The sequence below is a fragment of the Zophobas morio genome, unplaced genomic scaffold (genome assembly GCF_036711695.1).
Source record: "Zophobas morio isolate AGI-343-1 ecotype UQ-CSIRO unplaced genomic scaffold, CSIRO_AGI_Zmor_V1 ptg000599l, whole genome shotgun sequence".
Lineage (NCBI taxonomy): Eukaryota > Metazoa > Arthropoda > Insecta > Coleoptera > Tenebrionidae > Zophobas > Zophobas morio.
The window spans coordinates 127936-147740 of record NW_026972702.1 but is presented as its reverse complement, the minus strand read 5'-3'; the positions used below and the strand labels follow the sequence as shown (position 1 = coordinate 147740).

Genomic DNA, 19805 nt, shown 5'->3' with positions numbered 1-19805 from the left:
TTAAGTATTTAAAATTGTAAAGTGTTATTAAATATGTGATAAAAGAGGGTTGCTACCAAGGAGAAAAAAATTTCTGTTTGTTTAGCGTGAGACTTTGTAAATTATAGATTTGTATGTTTAAAAAATTAAGAAAATATTAATTATCTTTTGTGATAAAGTAAAGCTTGTACAGTGCCCTCTTCATCTTTTTATATAATTAATGTGTTTACAAGATTCTTAGCTAGGGGAACATTTCCCACCATATCAAAGAGTGGATGCCCATCTTAATAAGTCCGGAAGTCATTTATTAAGGTTCAATAAACTCCCAACAATACAATAAGATTAATAAGAAAAGTTTGTTTATATTGCACATGGGGTAACTCCGGTTTCATGAAAATTTTGTTTTAAGAGAAAACTAAAAAGGAGTTTTAGGACGTGTTGCTAATGGTACATAGATAACCATAAAGTAGTAATTTATATTTTTCCTATGAGAAGTTTGGTGAATTATGCTTTTTACTTTTTGAGGATAGAGGAAATTAAAATGTTCTATATTAATAACAGCAAATTCCTATAAAATTTCTTTTGTACTCTGCTATATAATCTTTTAAAAAAATGTTGCTCATTAAGTACGATTACAAATTATTTAATGGCCGAGTAGTAAGATACTTATTATTCGCCCTGTCTTTTCGCCTTAACAAAGCATTGCTCTAGTTTGGGTAGAATTATTAACCGATTTCTATAAAAACGTTACTAGATTTTAACTAGCCAATTAGGGGTGACTGTAACACTAAAGGCAGGGGACACAATTTCATACCGTTTTGCTGTGAGCGTTTGGCAGCAAGCCTCCTGTCCAAGTTAACACGAGTGGTTGAGTGTTGGAGATATACATTTATATATTATATAAGCTTTATGAATTATAATATGTATTTTATTGTTTTTTAATTTTTATATTACTCCTTATTATTAACTTATCATTATGAATCAAATTTTAAACAACGATAAACTTTCTTTTGGTAAGAAAGATATAAATAGTGTTTCTTTACCAATTCTTGAAGAAGTCGAAGAGGGTGAAATAGTCCCCTTTAAAGCATCTTCAGATATAGAAGAAGGTGAAATAGAAGATGAAGATTTTGATGGGAACATAAAAAAACTAAAAACATCATCTTTGGGAGTTGTTTCTAAGGGAAAAACATCCTCTTATCGTGTAAAGAAACTTTTAGAAAAGAGGAAATTAACAGTTAAAAAACATGAGAATATATGGGTTACAGTTGATAAGAATAACCTCTATAAAGGTAGTACTATTAGGTCTTATAGTTTACTTTATTACCTATGCTTTAAATAACTAATTATGCAGGCCCTGGTTTTGATGACTTGTTGAAATTGACAAAGTCTATGAAATATGTTAAGCCTTCAACTAAAAAATATAGCAATATAGAGTTTCAAAAGACTAAAGTTGAAAGCAACGCTGGAATTTCACCGCCAACTAGTTTTTTTTTATTTATAAAAATAATTAATTTTAGTTCTATTTAATCAATTTTTGAGTAGAGTCTACTTATTTTAAGCTGCCGGATTCCTTCTCTAAGCCGAAGGTAAAAATTCCAGTTGACAAGTATGATAAAACAAAAGTGTTGCCTTTCTTTAAACCTGTTGGTCATGAGCTTACGAATAGTCTCTCCAACCAGAATGCTGAGTATAGACAATTTTCTAGAAGTTCAGTCCCTTTTGAGGAGCACCTTCCTACCACTTATATTAAACCAAAACAGACAACTTATTTACAAAAGAGCGACAGTGAAACGACCAGTAAGTTCTCTAGGCATAGACACCCCGGAAGCAGCATCAAGCACTACAATTTTTTAAATTATGAAACTACGAAACAGGGTAGCAAGCACCAAAATTTAGCTTCATATGGCGATTTTACAAACAAGTTTTTTGGAATGCAGAATAAGAGACCTTTCTGTTACTTTCGCAAGCGACCTCTCTACGCGGAGCATCCCTTGGTTAATAAAATTGAGCCTCCCTTGCCACGAACGAGTTCTACGAGCCAGATACTACGACCTTCTTCCTTTAACGACAGGCAAAAACATTCAGTTCATAAAGCTGATTCGCTTTCAAGCTATTCAGGCTGCACGACCGCCCTTCCACCGTTGGCTTCTCGCCACGTGAGTGTAAACCAGAGTAGCCGTTTCACCCGCACGATTGGTGTAAAAAATCCCTCCAACGACAGTTTAGAGCCTGTTGAAAGAGTTTCCAGTACCAAAACTGCTGTCCACGATACCTTTATGAAAAATGATGCCGTCATAACAGAGCAAGATAGACTCACTGAGCAGCCACTCACGACTAAAGAAAGTCATCGTCATCCTGCCAAGCGAATCAAGTCCTGGGACTTGAACGTGGACACCGTAGATTGTCTCCTCGCCACTTCTGCCGTTTCATCCGTTTTGGCGGAGGATAAAGTAGTCGAACCACCAGAAAGCGACTACAAGCGGCGCAATCTCAGCCAAATATCTCCTGTTATCATCACTCTGGACGAGACCGACTCCAGTAGCGATGAGGGCGTCCTTGTCTCATCCCGTAAACTTGTTTAATTACGCGTTGTTGGTGTTATTTTTTAATTTTCATCTAGAATACTCCATTACCGACCATATCAGTCAAATGAATGCTTTAATAAAAGAAAAGGAGAACACCAAAAATATAGTGCGTGTGAATGCCGTCACAAATAGAGATAATTTTGAGCCTTCTGTGGTATTATAATCTGTGCTTCTACGAAAACTTTTATATAATACATTGCACTATAAATATAAACAGCAGGATACATTGATCGATATATTAAAAAAGAAAACTGAAAAGCTAAAAATTATATGCGAAACACAAGTTAACGTTGTAGCTTCCACAAAGAAGAAGTTTTATTGTTTATATAAAAGTATACTATATTATTAATATCGCAATCAGGTTAAAAGATTTACTTAAAAAGAAGAAAGAAGCTGCTGCCCTGTGCTTGGAGAAGCACACCAAGTTAAAAGAGCTTCGTAAAGAACTTTCTATTTACGAGGCAATATTATATATTTTTTAATATTTATAAATCTATAAATTATTAATTCATAGACGGCGCTTGCCAGTGCAACGAAACTTTATAATAAACAAAAAGAAGAAGCTGATGAAGCAAAAAAATCATTTGCTCTGCAGACACACTTGAAATTTCAGTACTGTAAGGAATACGAAGCTGAGCGGTCTCTTCTTGAAAATGCTGTACGCCGCAGAGCACAACACGCCCAAGAACAGAGGCAGGGATCTACTGAGGGGGCCTCAGGGGGCCCGGCGCGAGTCCCATTGGAAGGCGGCGAAGCTGGCAGTCAGTCGGTAGTCATCGAAAGAACTTCTGGTATTGGAGTGCATGAGACGGTTGTATTACTCAGCGATATTATCATTTCTATACATTACTCATAACAAACTTTAGAAAGCAGAGCACTGTGCTACCACAAGCGCCCTCCTGAAAAAGTGCTTTAAGCCTTTTTAACTCGCAATGTTTAGTATACGTTGTATAAACTTAATATTTCGGGCAGCATGGAGGACCCTTTCAGCCCATTCTTGTCTCTTCTACCTCAGCGCGCACTTTCAATTATGAAGCACGGGCCAGTCAACGGACCACTTGCCCAAGAGAGCTTTCCTTTAACGACCAGTGGTCGCGTTGTTGTGCAGCCTTCCTCCACTCGTAGAGGCTATCAGAGCTACTGGACGCCCCTTGTATGGTTCCGGAGCTATAGGTTCTCCCCTTATTATCGAACCAAGTCCAAGTTTTCGCTCTCATCTCTCACATTTAGTAACAGGTTGTTTCTTTATAATATTGACTTACTTTTTAAATAGTACACTTTTCCCCATCTTTTAAAGGCTGTCGCCAGATTCTGTACTTTGCGAACATGATCTTATTGGCGCCTGCAATGATGCCAACTGTGTATATACGCATATTAGTGATATGAAAATGAGCAATCATGAATTGTTCCAAGACCTTTTGTCTTATGATACTCCGCAGCGTAAAGCTTCTGTTTTTCTTTATGAAAGTTTATATTTTAGTTTGTGATGCAGAATAGGAATAATTATAGCTTATAAAATAACGAAAACAGTAAATAGTTCTACTAAATATATTATTCTGTAAATGCAAGTTGTAGTTATATTGTTTTACATTCATTGGCCAATGGAAACTCTTTAGTTAATGAGAAGCAACTCAAAGAAAAAGCAATCAAACTTCAAAGCCAATATGCTGCTATTACAGCCAATGAAATCGCGTTGTTGATTGTTTATGAACTGAACACACGCGATAAGAGGAATCCCATTGGCCAATTTGTGCGTAGGAGTCCTCGTGAGTTTACTTTTAAGGTGATTTATTGGCTCTTGCATCATCGTTAGGCAATGTGTCAAATATTAATATAAAGAAAAGCAAACCCTTCAAGGAGGCTCCGTTTTCACCTGCCGCTCGATCAAGAGCGACTTTAGTAGTCACAGACAGTAATGAATTTATCAATTTTGTTCCCCAACAACCAGCGTCACTGAGGTTATTGCTGTTATAACTACTATTACTATTACTATTATTTCATTAAAGATATTATTCCTCTTTCTCGGAACCAATGGATTACGAAGAATTGGTTAAGAAGGAACCTTATAATGTTAACCTGTGGAAGGAATATGCACAGCATTATTATGGAAAGCATGAAAGATTTTTTACTGAACGTTTACGTATGTATTCTGTATTCTTATTATTACGATTACAATTATTGAGTAATAGAACACGCGCTGCATATTGTATCTCGAGCTCTTGAATTTAACAAGAAAAGCGAGGAGTTGTGGAAGTTGTACATTCAATATTGTCAAGTCTATTATTCAGAAAAGCTCAAAAGAAAGTCACGAAGTTTTATTGATGACCAAAAACACGATATTATTTGCGGAGAGAAAAAGGTTTTAGTAGATTATGAAAAGGAATTGGAGGAAAAGTTTGAACTTGCACTCGAACAAGTTTATTTTGATTGATTATTTTATTATTATTATTATCCTTATCATATTACAGATACCAACTTCTGCCTTGCTTTGGATGAAGTTTTTACATTCGCAGAAAAAATTTCAAAACAAACTTGAATTGTTGAACCGCATTCTTCCGAGTTTTACGGAATTTTCACTAAATAATCGTTATCCCTTAAGCTCAAAAAATCTCCTAAATTTTCTATTAATGGCCGTTCACACGTTTTTAATGAGTGGCAGGAGACACGAAGGGCTCGTCCTTTTCCGCACCTTTATACGTATGTACGGCCCGCCCTCGTGTGCTTATGAGAGTCTTAATAATGATTCCGGTGCTCTTGAAGGCGAGGGAACGTTTGGTGGTGGGTTAATTTTTTTTTTAGTGACGTTTTTTACCCAAAAGAAAATCGAGCGATTTATTATATTGCACATAAAATTTATTTTGTACCATTTAAGCTTATTGGCATCAATTTAAACAGTAAAATTATAACATTTAATTTTCATTAAGAAACTTTCAATAATTTTTAGGCGTCGATTTCGTATTCGTCATGACACACGCGGGTACCCACTTTGGCGCATTGCTATTGGAGGATTATATGCTGCTTTGGCTCTATTATATTCATGCATTGTCCTTTGATAACGTTATTGAGGCAGTTTACCTTTTGGGTTCCGTTGTTTAGTTATCTACTTATTTTTAATGGATTTCATTAATCTTTTACGAAAGCTTTTATTGTTTTTAAAGATTTTGTTGACCCAGATGTTGGGGTTTTGTTTTTTTTATAACTATGTAAAATCCGGTTATTGGTAGAGGAGAGGCCTCGCTCTCGCGGAGCTCTGTGGATCCCTGAATATTTAGAAAATGAGCGATGTTCATTATATAACTGGAACATGTTTGGCGCCTTTGAATTTCGTTCATCAGCTCATTTAATGAAAGACAGTGACCTTCCAGCCACCGTTAAGACCGGTTCAACTCGAATTTATTATTTCACTGCCACAATTGCTTATTTATGCACTTCTAGTATTTATTAACACTTTGTATGTTTTTTCTTTTTACAGCCTTTCAGGACTGTTTCCGTATTTGCCAATCATATGCGTGCATTAAACCTACAGAAAATCTTAACCAATACTTTTCTGTCTTGAACTTTTTGTATATCGAATTTCAAATAAAAGTTCTGAAGAACCCCGTTTTGGGGTATTTTTGGGAAGCTGATATACATACCTCGTCGACTTCATTAAAAACACCCCCAACCCTGAATCTTGGGGAACCCGCATTTCCCGTGAATTCATTGGCTTGGATTTATCTTTTTGAGCTGTCAAAAACGTTCATGACTGGTCAGGAGCTGCTAAAAATGAGCCTTTTTATTTTGGTGTATATTTATTTGTTTGCTTTGTTAAAACTTTTTTTTTATTGCTTTTATTAATAATTTTGTAATTCCTTTTGTTATTTTAGAATTCATGCGTTACTGCTTGGGAACTAAAACTACGCATTTATTGTAGCTTGGCAAAGTAAACCTTTTTTATTGTTTCTTCCGCACATTAGCACATAGACGTGTCCCTCTTACTCTTACTAATCGTTGGGAGCAATAATTGATTCTAGTATCGAACTACGATAATATGTTTTAGTTTTTCTATTATAATATTATAGCGTGGCGGAAGATGTTAAACACTTCATGTTAAGACTCGAACTATAATCTTTTTTTTTATCTTATTAATGTCTAATAATAAATTATCCATTCAAGGCTTATACTCATCGTCATAATACTAACTTATATCAAGGCACTTCTTTTGTAAAGCGCAGTTTACCTTTGCATTGGAAGAAATTTATAAGGCCGCCCATTTATTCGTCGATGGCATGCCCTCAAATGATTTCAAGGGAGGGAGTGAAGAGCGTTGCACTTTCATAAACTCGATATTTGGACAACTTTTAAACGTCGAGGATTGTCATATGGAACCGACTTACTCGTTTGCTGTTTGGCTGGATACTTCTGTCTGTCGAACGAATGTGTAAACAATTATTATCATCAACTCAATTACTTTTTATTTTTTATATACTCAGTTATATGTGGCTCTGCTATATTCTGTTTCTTCGCTTAACTAAAAGAAGCAGCGCTTCCATCCTTGAGGTTTTCGTATAGTTAACTTCACATTTTTTATTTTTTTTATTTTTTTATTTTGCTATGAAGACTTTTGAGGCGGCTGTTTCTGCTCTCAATTTTAATGATGAAGTGAACTTTAAAAGTGTAATTTTGCTTTCGTACTTGGAATATGCATGTGATGTGCTCCGTACCACTAACGACCCACATGCCGCTCTTGACGATGTGATTAAGCTGGCCAATCGGTTTAGTTATTAGGCGGCGTTCTTGCTTGCTTGTCTTTTTTTACTTTGCTGCAGTTGTCTTACAGAAGTTGGTCTTCATAAAATTACAACAGAATTACTGAACCTAATATGTAAAGAACTTCCCCGAATTACTTGCATTGAAGAAAGAGTGGACTACGGGTGAGTTCACTAAAAATATGGACGTTAAGCGTGACTTATTCGTCACTTTTTGTTAATGTAGAATTCTAAATGCGGTGAAATACCAACTTTACTATGCGTTGTTTGGTTATTTGTTAGCTTGAGGAGTTTGAACGTTAATATGAACAAATAGTACTGTCGGCTTTATATTGTGATAATGAAGAGGGATTTTCATACTGCTTTATACCCATAATTTGAAATATAAGCATCCAAATATTTTAATGAAAGTTTATAAAAAATGTTCATCCAACAAAATAATCTTTTGCATGTTTTATTGGTTAAACCTTTTCACTATCTTCATGTTCTAACTAAGTATATTGTATTTATAAAATTTTTATTAATAGTTTTCATGTCGAAGTGGTCGATGTTTTGCTAGCTTCCCTACCCGAATTCTATTGGTTATCTATTTTTGAAGGAGTTTTTTCAAAGTATGAGCCGTCATTTTTTTTTTTTTGATGTTTAAAGAAATTGTTGGGGAAGTAGATAAGAATGTTGTGTTTAAGTGCTTAAGCAGAAAATTCAATTTTTTGGCGCTATATATATTTATCTTTCATTCAACCTTTTTACGATTGGTTATTGTACTTATAAGAATATAGGGTACTTTCCATTTTTATAATGATCTTATTTAATATTCAAACTATTATTTGTTTTTCCATATTTAATTATAAAGTTTAAACTTTTTTTTCACACGTTTATATACATTTTTTTTTATTTTTTAAATGTTATTAGATTTCCTCTTTGCAGTGCATTTCGCGTTCTTGCTGGCTACTATTACTTAATTAACAACAATGAAAAGTCGTGTAGAGATATTCTGGAGGAGTTTGTATTATTGTTGGAACTTTATTATTATTACTAATAGCGACGAAATTTAAAATTTAAATGTCATTTCTTTATAGACTCTCCTTGCTTAATAGAATGCTCATGATAAATTATTATTAACAGATTGGCTCGTTATTATTTACTTATAAATTTTATTTCATAACAAAAAGTTTATTATTAAAGTCATTCTTTTAGCCAATCATGTGTAATATTATAATCATTGTTTTTTATTTTTTTTACAATTATTCTTATTACCACTAAAAGTTGAAAAGCACGTCTCACCCCAGCCTTCCGATATTTCAAATTCTTTCCTCACTTTTTATGCGAGCTGGTCTCGTGGAAAGCGCGCGAAATATATACTTATTAGGTTGTCTATAATAGCATGGATTTTCTGGAAAGTAATAAAGGTATTAAAAGTCTTCATTACTACAGGTCTGAGAATGTTTCCTCTCTCCTTTTCCTTATGGAAGGAGTATTACGAGTTTGAAGGTATACCCTCTCCTTCTTTCTCTTTATAACTAACTTGTTTGTGTAAGAATATTGTGCAGTTAATTCCGAGGAAGTTAAGAAGCGTGTGGAAAATGAAGCCAGTTCACTAGGAATTCTTTTACATGTTAACACATAAAGTTTATTCAGAAGCAGCACTTGAAATATAAGACACTAATAATTTATTTTAATAACAAATTTTATAATTTAAAATATAATTCATGTTATTAACAAATTTACAATCAATTATAATACATAATATAACTACTGGTTATAGCTAAGTTGGTTATATTAAGCAACGATACTGATAATAATAACAACTTTCTTTACAACTAACTTTATAGTTATAATTATGAAAGTGGCAAAGCAGTACGTTTATTTACATAAGACCTTTTACTTTTTCTTTTTTGAGGTTTTTATAAATAAAATTTGAGTTTATCACTTTATTATCATTAAATAAATGTGTGTTCTTTATATATTATCATAGGCAATCATATGCTTATATAATATGTACTAAAAAAGTGGCACTGTCGTATTATATTATTTTCCAGAAGTCCGATAGATAACTATTATAAAAGCACTTAGACTAATGGCGGTTAATAACCTCTCCTCTGTCAACAGCGGCTTAAGAAACGAAGGGCCATCATTGACAGTTTAATGTAGGGCCATTGCTTAAAAATACTAGCGTTGATATGGGGCTTTGCACAAATCTAAGGCATTGTGACATCATTCAAAGGTTACTATTGCTAGCTCTGGGTTTTACAAAATTTAAAAGCAGTTCTTTTGAACTGATTATACCAAACCCAAGACCCTTCTGGGTCGACCGAAACCCATAGACCATGTGTTCATAGCACGGCAACCATTAGTCATCTATCGACGTTGAAAAGAGCTCCATTGTGGGGTAGAGTTGTCTTCGTAAACTTATGTAGTACAAGAAAGCATTGACCATGGCGCGTTTCTTACCAGCATCATGAGGGCGCTAATTCCGATAATAACTGAAACACCTCTAAATAACGCTCAAGCGAATATTGCCCACACCCCGCTGCTCGATTAGTGACTACCTGGATACAGCTTAGTTTTACTGTGGGCCCGATAGCGATTTATGGTTGCTCTTTACTAGGGAAGAACTCGTTTTCAGGAATTTTCCAGAAAGGTATGCTTGTTGACCATAAAGTTAAAGACACAACGTGATTCGATAGTCAACTGATTAAATTAAGCTACTTATACAATTGCATTAACAGGATCATAATAAAGGAGAGCTAAAGCTTACCTTATTTTATTAGAAACGCATACTATTAGGTATTCTATGACGTTGCTCGTTTAAGTCTTCAAATGTTGGCGTACAGGTATATATAGCGCCTATCTCAGCGTAGCATCGAAATCACTACAAGTGCTTTCCTTTTTATATTTACAGGTTTGTTAACGATGGTAACTACCTGAATAGTGATTTCATTAGGTCATTATTGAGGGACATAGAGTGCTCTTTACCAGTAACGAGGAATTTTATATTTTATTATAAAGTTCTTGCCCGTCCTAAGCAGTCACTACTTTTCAGTTTGAAATAAATTCGCACAAAAGATTAGGGTAGCAGTTATTTGAGAGAATATAATTTCTGCAAAAAATTAATACTACAAAATTTAAAAAATCATGGAACCTATTTCATTACTCGCCTTCTACAAGCACAGAAAAGATTAGAGCAACCAATCAGGCGTCCATTTAATAAAACCTACTTAATTGGCATTTAAATTAAAAGCTTATATACGAAAACCCATAAGGGGTCAGAGAATTCGCAGCATTAAAATTGGCATTTATCTACAATTTTAGAAGCAAGTGTTATAGTTAATAACGTTTGAGAACTCATCGTAGCAGGTGAAAACTAAGTTATAATTAGGTAATTGAACTAGGTTCTTTTAGGGTTCCTTAGCTCACTAAAACGTTTAGCTAGGCCCAGCCGTACATTTATTTTTCTTTGTAATTCGTATTTAGAAAAATGAGATAATAATATTATGCCTTTATACATTAATTGTAAAAAGGACTATTAAAATACTTTATACAGTTTCAGTACCAGTATAATTTTGATATTAAGGAAGAAGTTCGTTAATACTGCAAGTGTGTTGAAAAGAGCTTTACTTACTAGAACGTAATCTTACTTTACAGAATCAACAGTTGTTCTGAAGATAACGATAAGGTAAAGAGGTGGTTAAGAATTATAATATAGCCCATTTTCGTTCTAATGTCGTGAACATTAGCCGCCGAAACATCGCAATAAAATTATTTTTTGTCGCTATAGCTCAGTTTCTGGGGTTAATGAAAGAGCTTCAATGTGACATAGGTTCTGTAACAAACTTTAATCAATTATTTGGTAGCATATAACAAAGCGCTAGCATAAACACATTTCTTGTGCTTTAACACTAAAGGAAACTAAAATTTAAGTTTAAAATTCGGACAACCTCATTGACAGAAAATTCAGAATGATAGGCTCAGGTTTCTCGAAATTACCCGAAGAAATTAAATATAGTGCACGGAACCGCTGTTCAAGTAGCATCGTTTTAGTAACTCCAGCTAATGAGGCTTAACTATTTTTTTGTATAGGATTAATATGATACACTATTTTAGGGTGTATGAAATGTGAAGGTTACTCGACCGTGAATTTTAAGAATTATGAGTTCACACGCGTTGGCCAGATTTTTTTTGTATTGTCCTCACTCGCTTTTAGTTTGGAGTGGCAAAGTTCTTCGGAGAGCTAAAACTGTCAATAAAATTCATAATTTAGTTTTAGTCCTTCGATTTTGCTATATTATATGTGTATTTCTTATGATATCCTAGTTTTAAAAACTATCAATCTGTTAATCAAAAAAGCACCAGATTTATCTAATGGGGTCAGCAGGTACGGGAGCCGCGCCATATAAATATACACTAGGTACTAACACTATTTGCAACAGCTTTATCCATAGCAATACTTTCCTACTACTACATAATGAAGCTTCTGACACTAGCGTGGTTTCGTGTTATAATTTATAGGATACCATACTACCAGTTTAGAATGGAGCAATAGCATTAGGATCATCACTCATAAATTTTTCTTGCCTCGGTAGTTTCAGGACGTACTTACTTGCTGCTCGACAGTGTGCTATTCAGCGAAGTTTCTTATACATTTTAGGATGTCTTTCAAAGAGGGTTTTAGTTTGCGGTTATAACTCCAGTTTTAAGAATTAGCTTGAATTTAACATTTAAGTCATTTAAAAACATTTCGATTAGGTGGCAGTGCTTTATTAAGCGTGCGTGCAGCTTATTATGGTCAACGCATATGTTGCTTGGACATAAAAACCAATACTCCTGAAGACTCAACGAAACTATCTTCCGCGACTAATAACCGGAGAGCCCTACTTCCTGGGAAATGAGACGTGCTACGACGATCTCAAAACTACTTCTCTTTGTACGATTATGCAACTACTATTTCTTTAGAACGTGTTAGTAGGAATATAAACCATAGGTGAGTTTAAGAACTTACCTACGAGTCCTAAGCGCTTTGACTGTTTGTTGACCTCTACCATATATATATGCATAAGTTTATATAAAGTGATGAGAGACTTGCAGAAACTGAATAAGAATTAAGCAGTATAATCTAAGTTGGCAGTTTTAGCTCGTTCTTATTGGGCGTTGGGTCAAATTATTAATAATAAGAAAAGAGTACTATTTTTTTAGGTTGTAGGGTACTGAAACCTAGGCCAGAAATGAAACGAACAGAAAAAAAAATGGATATGTGGCAAAAGTCAAGTCGTCTTCTAAGGGGTATAGGGAACTGAAAAGCCGAAAATTTTGCTTCTGCAGAATAGTAGCTAAAGTCGCAAAGAAAAACTTTCTCTATTCCGCCAAAATAGTGGAAGAAAGAAGATGACTCACTAAACTCAAAAAAATGGGTTAGAAACCTTTACAGCTTATAAAATTATAAAATAGAACGGAGCGGCTATTATAACTTTGCTTATATAATACGTTTTCTCTGCAGCAAGCCTTGCTAAGGAAAGTTTGAAATTTTGTTAGTTTGACCAATAGGATGCTACTTTTTTTTTTAAGAGTTTTATCAGTCCTCTGCCTTTCTTATTTAGTATTTAGTTGTTTAGCTATTACTTACTGCGTTTAATATCCTCTTATTGTCATATGATATACCATTTCAAAAATTTACAAGCATTATACTCATTAAACATTATAGTGATAACTTCCAACATCAAATAAGTAAAAACTATATATCATGGATATTAACCCAAAATTCGATAAATATAGTTTAGAAAGAATCTTCTATATACTTAAAAGCGACAAATAAAAGTTCGTTCTTAAGGATTATTGCCCTTCCAATAGAGAAAACCTAATTATTTACTAGTCGATATCACACGCTCAATTCTTTTTACACTTACTATAAAGCTGCGTATAGGTTATTTATAGCTTGTCCAAATTTTATAGGAAATTTTATGAGAACTAATGGTATATACGTTTATATAACAAGTACTGCAGTATATAGATTTCAATAAAAACACATTTAGACATATCCTTCAGACTTATAGCTACCTTATAAGCCCACATCCATACTAAAACCTAATAAAAATGCTAAAAAAAACAAATTGAAAGTCTAGTTCAATTTCAAGCATTCTACAAAAATAAAAATGTTCTAGGAAAGGTAAATATCAAAGTGAAAAATTTTTAAAAGTAAACCCACGGCAAGAAAGAATTCAAGGTTATGGCCTCACCGATACCAGACTTGTTTTTTATTCTATATGGCGTTTTATACCACTCTTCGCTGAAAATCCCTAGTGAATTAGTTCACTTTCATATTATAAAAACTTAACAAAAATATATAAAAAATTAATATAGTAATTGACTAAAATGCTAAGAAAAGGCAGCAACTTGTATAACGCTTAACACTGAATTTACTTCAAACGCAAGGGCGGAGCGTGGGGCTTATTTTACATGTATATTCATTAGTAAATGACTTTACCTGTCGCTTGAACCGAATCTGCGACTTCGGATACTCGAGCCCTTAGTCAGGATTAGTCACAAATAAACTACATACGCAACTTAGACCGATAAAACTTCATATTTTCTTCAGCTGTTAATCTTAAAGACTTAGAGAACTAATGTATTGTAGTCAAATGAGTAATGTATATGATATATTATAATATTAAGAAATATAATATAAAATTAGTTAAAATTATAGAGGTGTAATAATATATTTGACGAGCCGCCTGAAAAGCACAACGTCTGCCACCTGACTAACACTAACAACAACAAAAAAAGGTAAGAGCTCAACGCGCATTCCATAACAAGATTTTGAACCTCAAAAATTTAATGCATTTTATTATAAAGTATTTACTTGGTATCTAAGTAACAGTGATTTATTTTAGATAATTTAATGATACTTTAAACTTAAAAAAATAAAGGAGTGCATAGGTTAATCAAATTTATCTGTCTCTTTGTTTTGTTTTTGAATTATTTCTTTGTTATTGATTCTTTATTTTATATATACATGTTTTTATATTTGGTCTTATATTTCTATATTTTCTCTTTAATTCTAATACGTTATAAGCGCGAACTATTAGCTTCGTTGTTACATAACAATAATGCTAACTTCAAATTTTTAAACACACCACGCCATATACTGCTGGCATTCTCAACTTTTATAGAAACCTACTCAATTGCGACAATAAATTATTGATATTATAACTTCCTTAACTCGCTAAGGTTTACAAGAAAACTCGAGCTTCAATCCCATGAAAATTTGTTAAAACAGCTTTTGGGGTACAAATAGTAATGAACAGTTTACATCAGGATATATTGCACCCAGAAGAAGCAACAGAATATATAAAAAAAATGTTTTTGAACGGAAATCTTTAACTACTTTAATGTTGTTTGTGCATGAATTGCTCACAACTTTAAAAAGAAACGAATCTTTACAACAATCTTCCAACAGACTTAATTCCTTGGTTTGCAAATACAAGAGCAGTGTACTATCCCCGATTTAACATCCCACATATATAAAATAATACCTATTTACCAAACTATTGCTCATATATATAAGTTCGGGAACAATTCTTGGAGCAACTTTTCATTAACTATGAACCCTCAAATTACAACTACGTTCTTAATTTTTTTTTTCCTACAATTAGAAGCAAGAAAACATATAGGTGAGAAATCCATAATACTATATTGTTTACAACAAAGTTAAAATTTTGCAAACCTTTGAATAAAACAGCGCAGTTTTAAAAAAATATTTGTTACACCTACATGGGCATGGGAAAATTATGAAAGGAAACACTGCTCTTATAATAATAGCAAAGGCACCTTTTGTAATAAATTTGGTCATATCGAAAAGGTATGTACCATAGAAGAACAAGGTTACAATTTAGTTATCGACTCCGCAGCCCATCCACAGTTTATTAAGATTAAAAAATTACTTATTAGTAATATAAAAGAAGAAAATTTGATATCATATGTGATAAACGAGAATACAAACTCTCCTCAAGCTGGCCATAAAGGTAAGTCAATTTAACCGAAGTTTCAGATACAACTTAATTACAACGGGAAAAATTAGACAAACACGGATATACCACCAAATTTGGAGAGTAATTAGTAATTTTAAAAAGAATAAGACACTCGTTGCCCATGGCTTTTATAGAAACAGAATATGTAGCTAAACACAAGTTAAGTCATATAATAGAACAGTATTGCATTTCGAAGAGAATAACCAAATACCTGAAGAACATTACATATATGGACACATAAGTTTTAAATTCAAAAATATCATTCGTAAAATCTTAAACTACTGATAACTGTAAATTATGCACAAAATGTAAAATGAAAAGAGAGAAAGTCAGTTAAATAAGTCAAACAAATCACCTTGGTAAATCTGGTCTATACTCTACGTTGATACCTTTTAATAGGTATAGATTCTAATGGTTTTCAATACATAGTCATTGGTACTAATGGAAAGGGTAAACGTGTGGTTGCCTAATTCTCTAAAGGCAAAAGAAGATATAAAATATAAGTTATTGAACTGGCTAAAATACCACAACGAGTATATTAAAAACAGGAAACTAAATAATACAACTTTCACTGTTTGCATAAACGGGGAAATAAGAACTGCTACAGGTAGTGAATACGTAAGTGACATACTAAAAAGTGATTTAAAATGTGAAGGAAGCCTATTTATAACCGTTCTTAAGAATACATTGTATTATATGCTAAGTGAACGTAGGATACAGACTTCAGCAATATAACCTAATGCCTCTTAAAGCAATCAAGTTTACCTTTCAAATATAAGAGTGAAGTATTCAGGGATTCAATTTTCAATATTACAACATTTTAAAAACAATAATACTCTTAAACTTACAGAGTTATATGATCTTAAATTACTGACTTCAGAGATATAGGTACCTGGGTTGCAAAGTTTATTTGTATAATTCCGAGCCCAAAAACGAAATCTCAAAGATAGAGCAACGGAGGGAATCCTACTATCTTAACCCACAGATTTAACTGATTAGAAATATAGCATTTTAAACTATAGTACTAAGAAAATAATTCGGTCGAGAAATAGCATCTGTTATGAGCCACATTTCCATACAAAAACAATTGACTCTGAACTTACAGTATTGAATAAAAAAAAACCACTTATCTTGTTAGTATATCATACTCTTACCCATTACCAACATATATTAGTAATGTTTATGATTTTGAGACTAGGCCAAAAAAATTTAAAGGGTATTTGAATATTAGTAGATAATAGCAAAAATAAAAGAAATCACATTCGCAGAAACACAAAACATAAAACCTCTCCTCTAAACCCAACTTTAAAGATGTCCATCATATTTCCTACAAGAAAAAGCATAGATCTTAAAACAAATAAAGACAATACCATAACCCTTTCAGATCCTTTTTTTTCTCGTCATAAAACTCTTATACAATCACAGCTTCAAATGAATTTCTTTCTATTATCAATAAGTCAAATTTAACCAAAAAAAATTATACCTAAAGCCGAAAATTAAGTCCATTCTAAAAACAATTGATCTAGAAAGAAGCCCCGCCCTAATGCTGTAAATATCGTAACTACTCTAGACGACACCTGAAAGTCTGAACCTCAAAGCGCCGATTATATATATAGTACAAGTAGCTAGCACTCTTTAGACACTACACTTACTCATTGCATCGATCAAGGCGCCCCGAATAGCAAAGCATCAGTACCAATTAAATTTTGCAGTATTATCAGTCGTTCTGAATCTAACAAGGATGCTAACTTTCATCGCTCATTATGAAGTTCTTTCTGTCATGGCTTTCGTCCGTAACTACTCACTCGGATGAACAGTAGTGCCCAACATAACTAAGCATGTATGCACCGAAATTTCACCAACGGTTTCCCATGATCTCCCTAGGCGTCGTATAAGAATAGTTCGCTTTGAAAGGAGTTGCTAATACTCAACTAGGGGCTTTCGAATAAAAGTTAAAGAGTGTGAGCTCTGTGTGTGTTACTTTATAATTTTTTTAGCCACTAAAGTTTATCTGCTAGCCCAGATACCCAAAGGAACAAGTCCAAGGAATGTTGACAGTAATCTTGCTTGACTACATGATTACTAGTAAGATAAAACCTGCCCAAAGGCTCTAGAAAACCGACGCATTTCACCAGTTTTTAGAGGAAAGCTTTCGATCCGGGGAGGCATATTGCAGGCATCATGTAGGGCTCTCCAAACTAATGCCAAACTCTCGACCTTTATATTGCACAGGAGGGTACCATAGTCACGGTTGAAAAGACGATGATTTCTGATTACTTATTGAGCAGCATTAGCTCAAGTTATTTTGTAAACGTTTTTCTGACGCTAATAAAAAAAATTTTAGGGCTACTTTTGATGAGGACATAGATAATATTAAGAAGACTAAGAGGATAACTTGGCAATAACCTATCTACTTTAAATGAAGCAAAAAATTTAGAAAAAAAAGCACAATATACGGGCGCCGCCATGGCTGAACTTACTTCACTATACAAGAAAAAGGATTTTAGAGTACTGCTACTGACCAAGTTCCTCTAAATAGAAAAATTTTATTTACAACTAGGATACTTCACAGAAAGAAAATTAACAATCAGTATAAGGCGAGACTAAGAGCAAGAGGTCATTAATAATTAGTTGGTACTGATTACATTAGAATTTATTCTCCAGCTTTATTTGAAGTGTCTTTTCGTTTACTATTCAAAAATACAACATTAAGAAGACAAAATCTAGTAAGAGCTAAATTTAATTTTTTCATGCATCTAACATCTTTGTCCAATTGATTGTTAAAAGTAAAACTTGCCATTAGGAGAATGTAAATACTTCATTATAGTCAATTTTAAAACCACGTATTACTAGAGCATAGTTATAAGATGCAGTATGTCTGGAGGTATTTGGGCGCATCTCGTGACAATTATAGCCAATGACAGCTAATAAAAACCAGGTCTCAAAATTTATTGGTTTTCAAGATTAGAGCACGAATCTTGTATACCGCGTCTTCTACATCACTTTTGTTATACGGGTGTAGGCGGAAAGCAATTCAGTAAACCTGTTTTTCCTTCTTTCCTCCTTCTACTACAAAGGTGTAGACGTTAGTATATATTACACTACGCGACCGAGGTCTAAGATCAACACAAGTAGAGATTTTTAAAAAAACCGCACAGAGGCTGTTTTTAGAAAACTAGGCATTAAAAAATGTTTTTAAAAAGGACAACGACCCACATATAAAACTTGTAAATTAGTAGGATCCTACTGTGGGCTACTTAAAAGTGGATAGTGGCAGTGGTGTGAAGAGAGACGAAGGAGAGGGCACGCCGCTCAGTTTGTTTGAACCCCAGTTGATTCCTTCCTGTTTCTGCCGGCGTTAGTAGTAATTCGGGATACTTGCTTTTTTTTTACTGTTGAATAAGTTTAATAATACTCCATTAGTAACTGTCTAATAGTTTTTCCGTATGGATGAAATCGCATCAGTGGCATACATAAAGGCAAAGATTCAAATATCAATCTTATTGAATAAGAGCTGCCAGTCTATAAAGAACTTGTCGGCTTCAGTGGTTAACTAAATCAAAGGTAGGTTATCTACTAACTGTGTAAGTATAATCTTCTGTTTGTTTTATATATATATCTGTAGGACTTTTTTTTTTTTTAAATAAGCTCTTACTACTCTTTTTTTTATTTTAAATTTGTTTAACCTAAAAGCTATACTAATAAAAATGAGCACCATAAAAACACAAAAAATTAACTTAGGCATAATAAAATCCCTTGGGAAAAATATTAAACGTAAAACAAAGAAACCTTGATCTTATATTAAACGCATTGAACTTAATAGTTGTCCCAAAAATTATTTTTAAAATAACATTTTTTTAATTATCGATTTCACAAGCTTTTTGTTTTCAAAAATGTTATATTAAATATAACCAATGAGGTATAACTCAGTAACAATTTATTTAATAATTTTTGAGTTTCCTGAGGAGCATAACTCGTACCACCTATGATACACAAACAAAACGAAGAGAAGAAAGTAATGTGTACCTGCCATCCTTTTTATCAAACCAAATAGTGTTTTGTGTTCTCATGGGCTTATTTCTCACGTTAAGTACATAATCAAATGCTTTTTTTTTTTAAAAAAGTTTGTTCAACACAAGTAAATTAAACACTCAGAAATCAAGCGAACTTAAGTATATTCGGTACTAAATTAAAAAAGAAATTGAAACGGCAGTGAGGTAACAAAATAAATATAAGACTTTAATAAAGCGTGCATATATTTTAGCTATAGTATCTATACCAATACTGTTGAAGTAAGGAAGAACAGGAAGAGATATATATTGATTGACTTACATTGTAATACTAGCTCAAAGTTCTGTGCAAAAAGTGTATTTATAATTGCTAATTGCTAATAAACAAAGTTACTAGTCCTAAATCTTCTCACTTAACTATTTTTTTTCATTCTATTTTTCAAAAGCTTTAATTGTATA

General features: G+C 33.1%; 1 protein-coding gene and 2 long non-coding RNA genes across 5 annotated transcripts; 1 reads left to right on the top strand and 2 right to left on the bottom strand.

Annotated features, from left to right (window-relative positions):
• Nucleotides 1–2212: 2212 nt before the first annotated feature.
• On the top strand, nt 2213–8972 carry LOC135121487 (uncharacterized). The gene is made up of 26 exons (XM_064045799.1): nt 2213–2550; nt 2603–2721; nt 2785–2879; nt 2929–3028; nt 3082–3378; nt 3434–3474; nt 3540–3803; nt 3865–4007; nt 4184–4350; nt 4407–4525; nt 4574–4707; nt 4757–4983; nt 5036–5345; nt 5512–5649; nt 5792–5947; nt 6040–6350; nt 6434–6489; nt 6760–6987; nt 7040–7106; nt 7167–7321; nt 7376–7480; nt 7843–7926; nt 8228–8321; nt 8582–8684; nt 8750–8806; nt 8854–8972. The coding sequence occupies exons 1-26, from the start codon at nt 2259–2261 to the stop codon at nt 8940–8942; spliced, it is 3951 nt and encodes a 1316-aa protein (XP_063901869.1). The 5' UTR covers nt 2213–2258; the 3' UTR covers nt 8943–8972.
• Nucleotides 8973–13413: 4441 nt separating this feature from the next.
• LOC135121496 (uncharacterized) lies at nt 13414–17483 on the bottom strand. Of its 3 annotated transcripts, XR_010279002.1 has the most exons (6): nt 17185–17483; nt 16820–17133; nt 16707–16761; nt 15692–15810; nt 13794–13929; nt 13414–13605 (listed from the first exon to the last, which is right to left on the bottom strand). It is a non-coding gene; the product is annotated as an uncharacterized LOC135121496 (long non-coding RNA). The 3 variants fall into 3 exon arrangements; XR_010279000.1 differs by having other exon boundaries at nt 16820–17483; XR_010279001.1 differs by having other exon boundaries at nt 16707–16779; nt 16989–17483.
• A 1775-nt stretch (nt 17484–19258) lies between these two features.
• Nucleotides 19259–19719, bottom strand: LOC135121501 (uncharacterized). Its single transcript, XR_010279008.1, has 2 exons — nt 19669–19719; nt 19259–19441 (listed from the first exon to the last, which is right to left on the bottom strand). It is a non-coding gene; the product is annotated as an uncharacterized LOC135121501 (long non-coding RNA).
• Between the last annotated feature and the right edge of the window lie 86 nt (nt 19720–19805).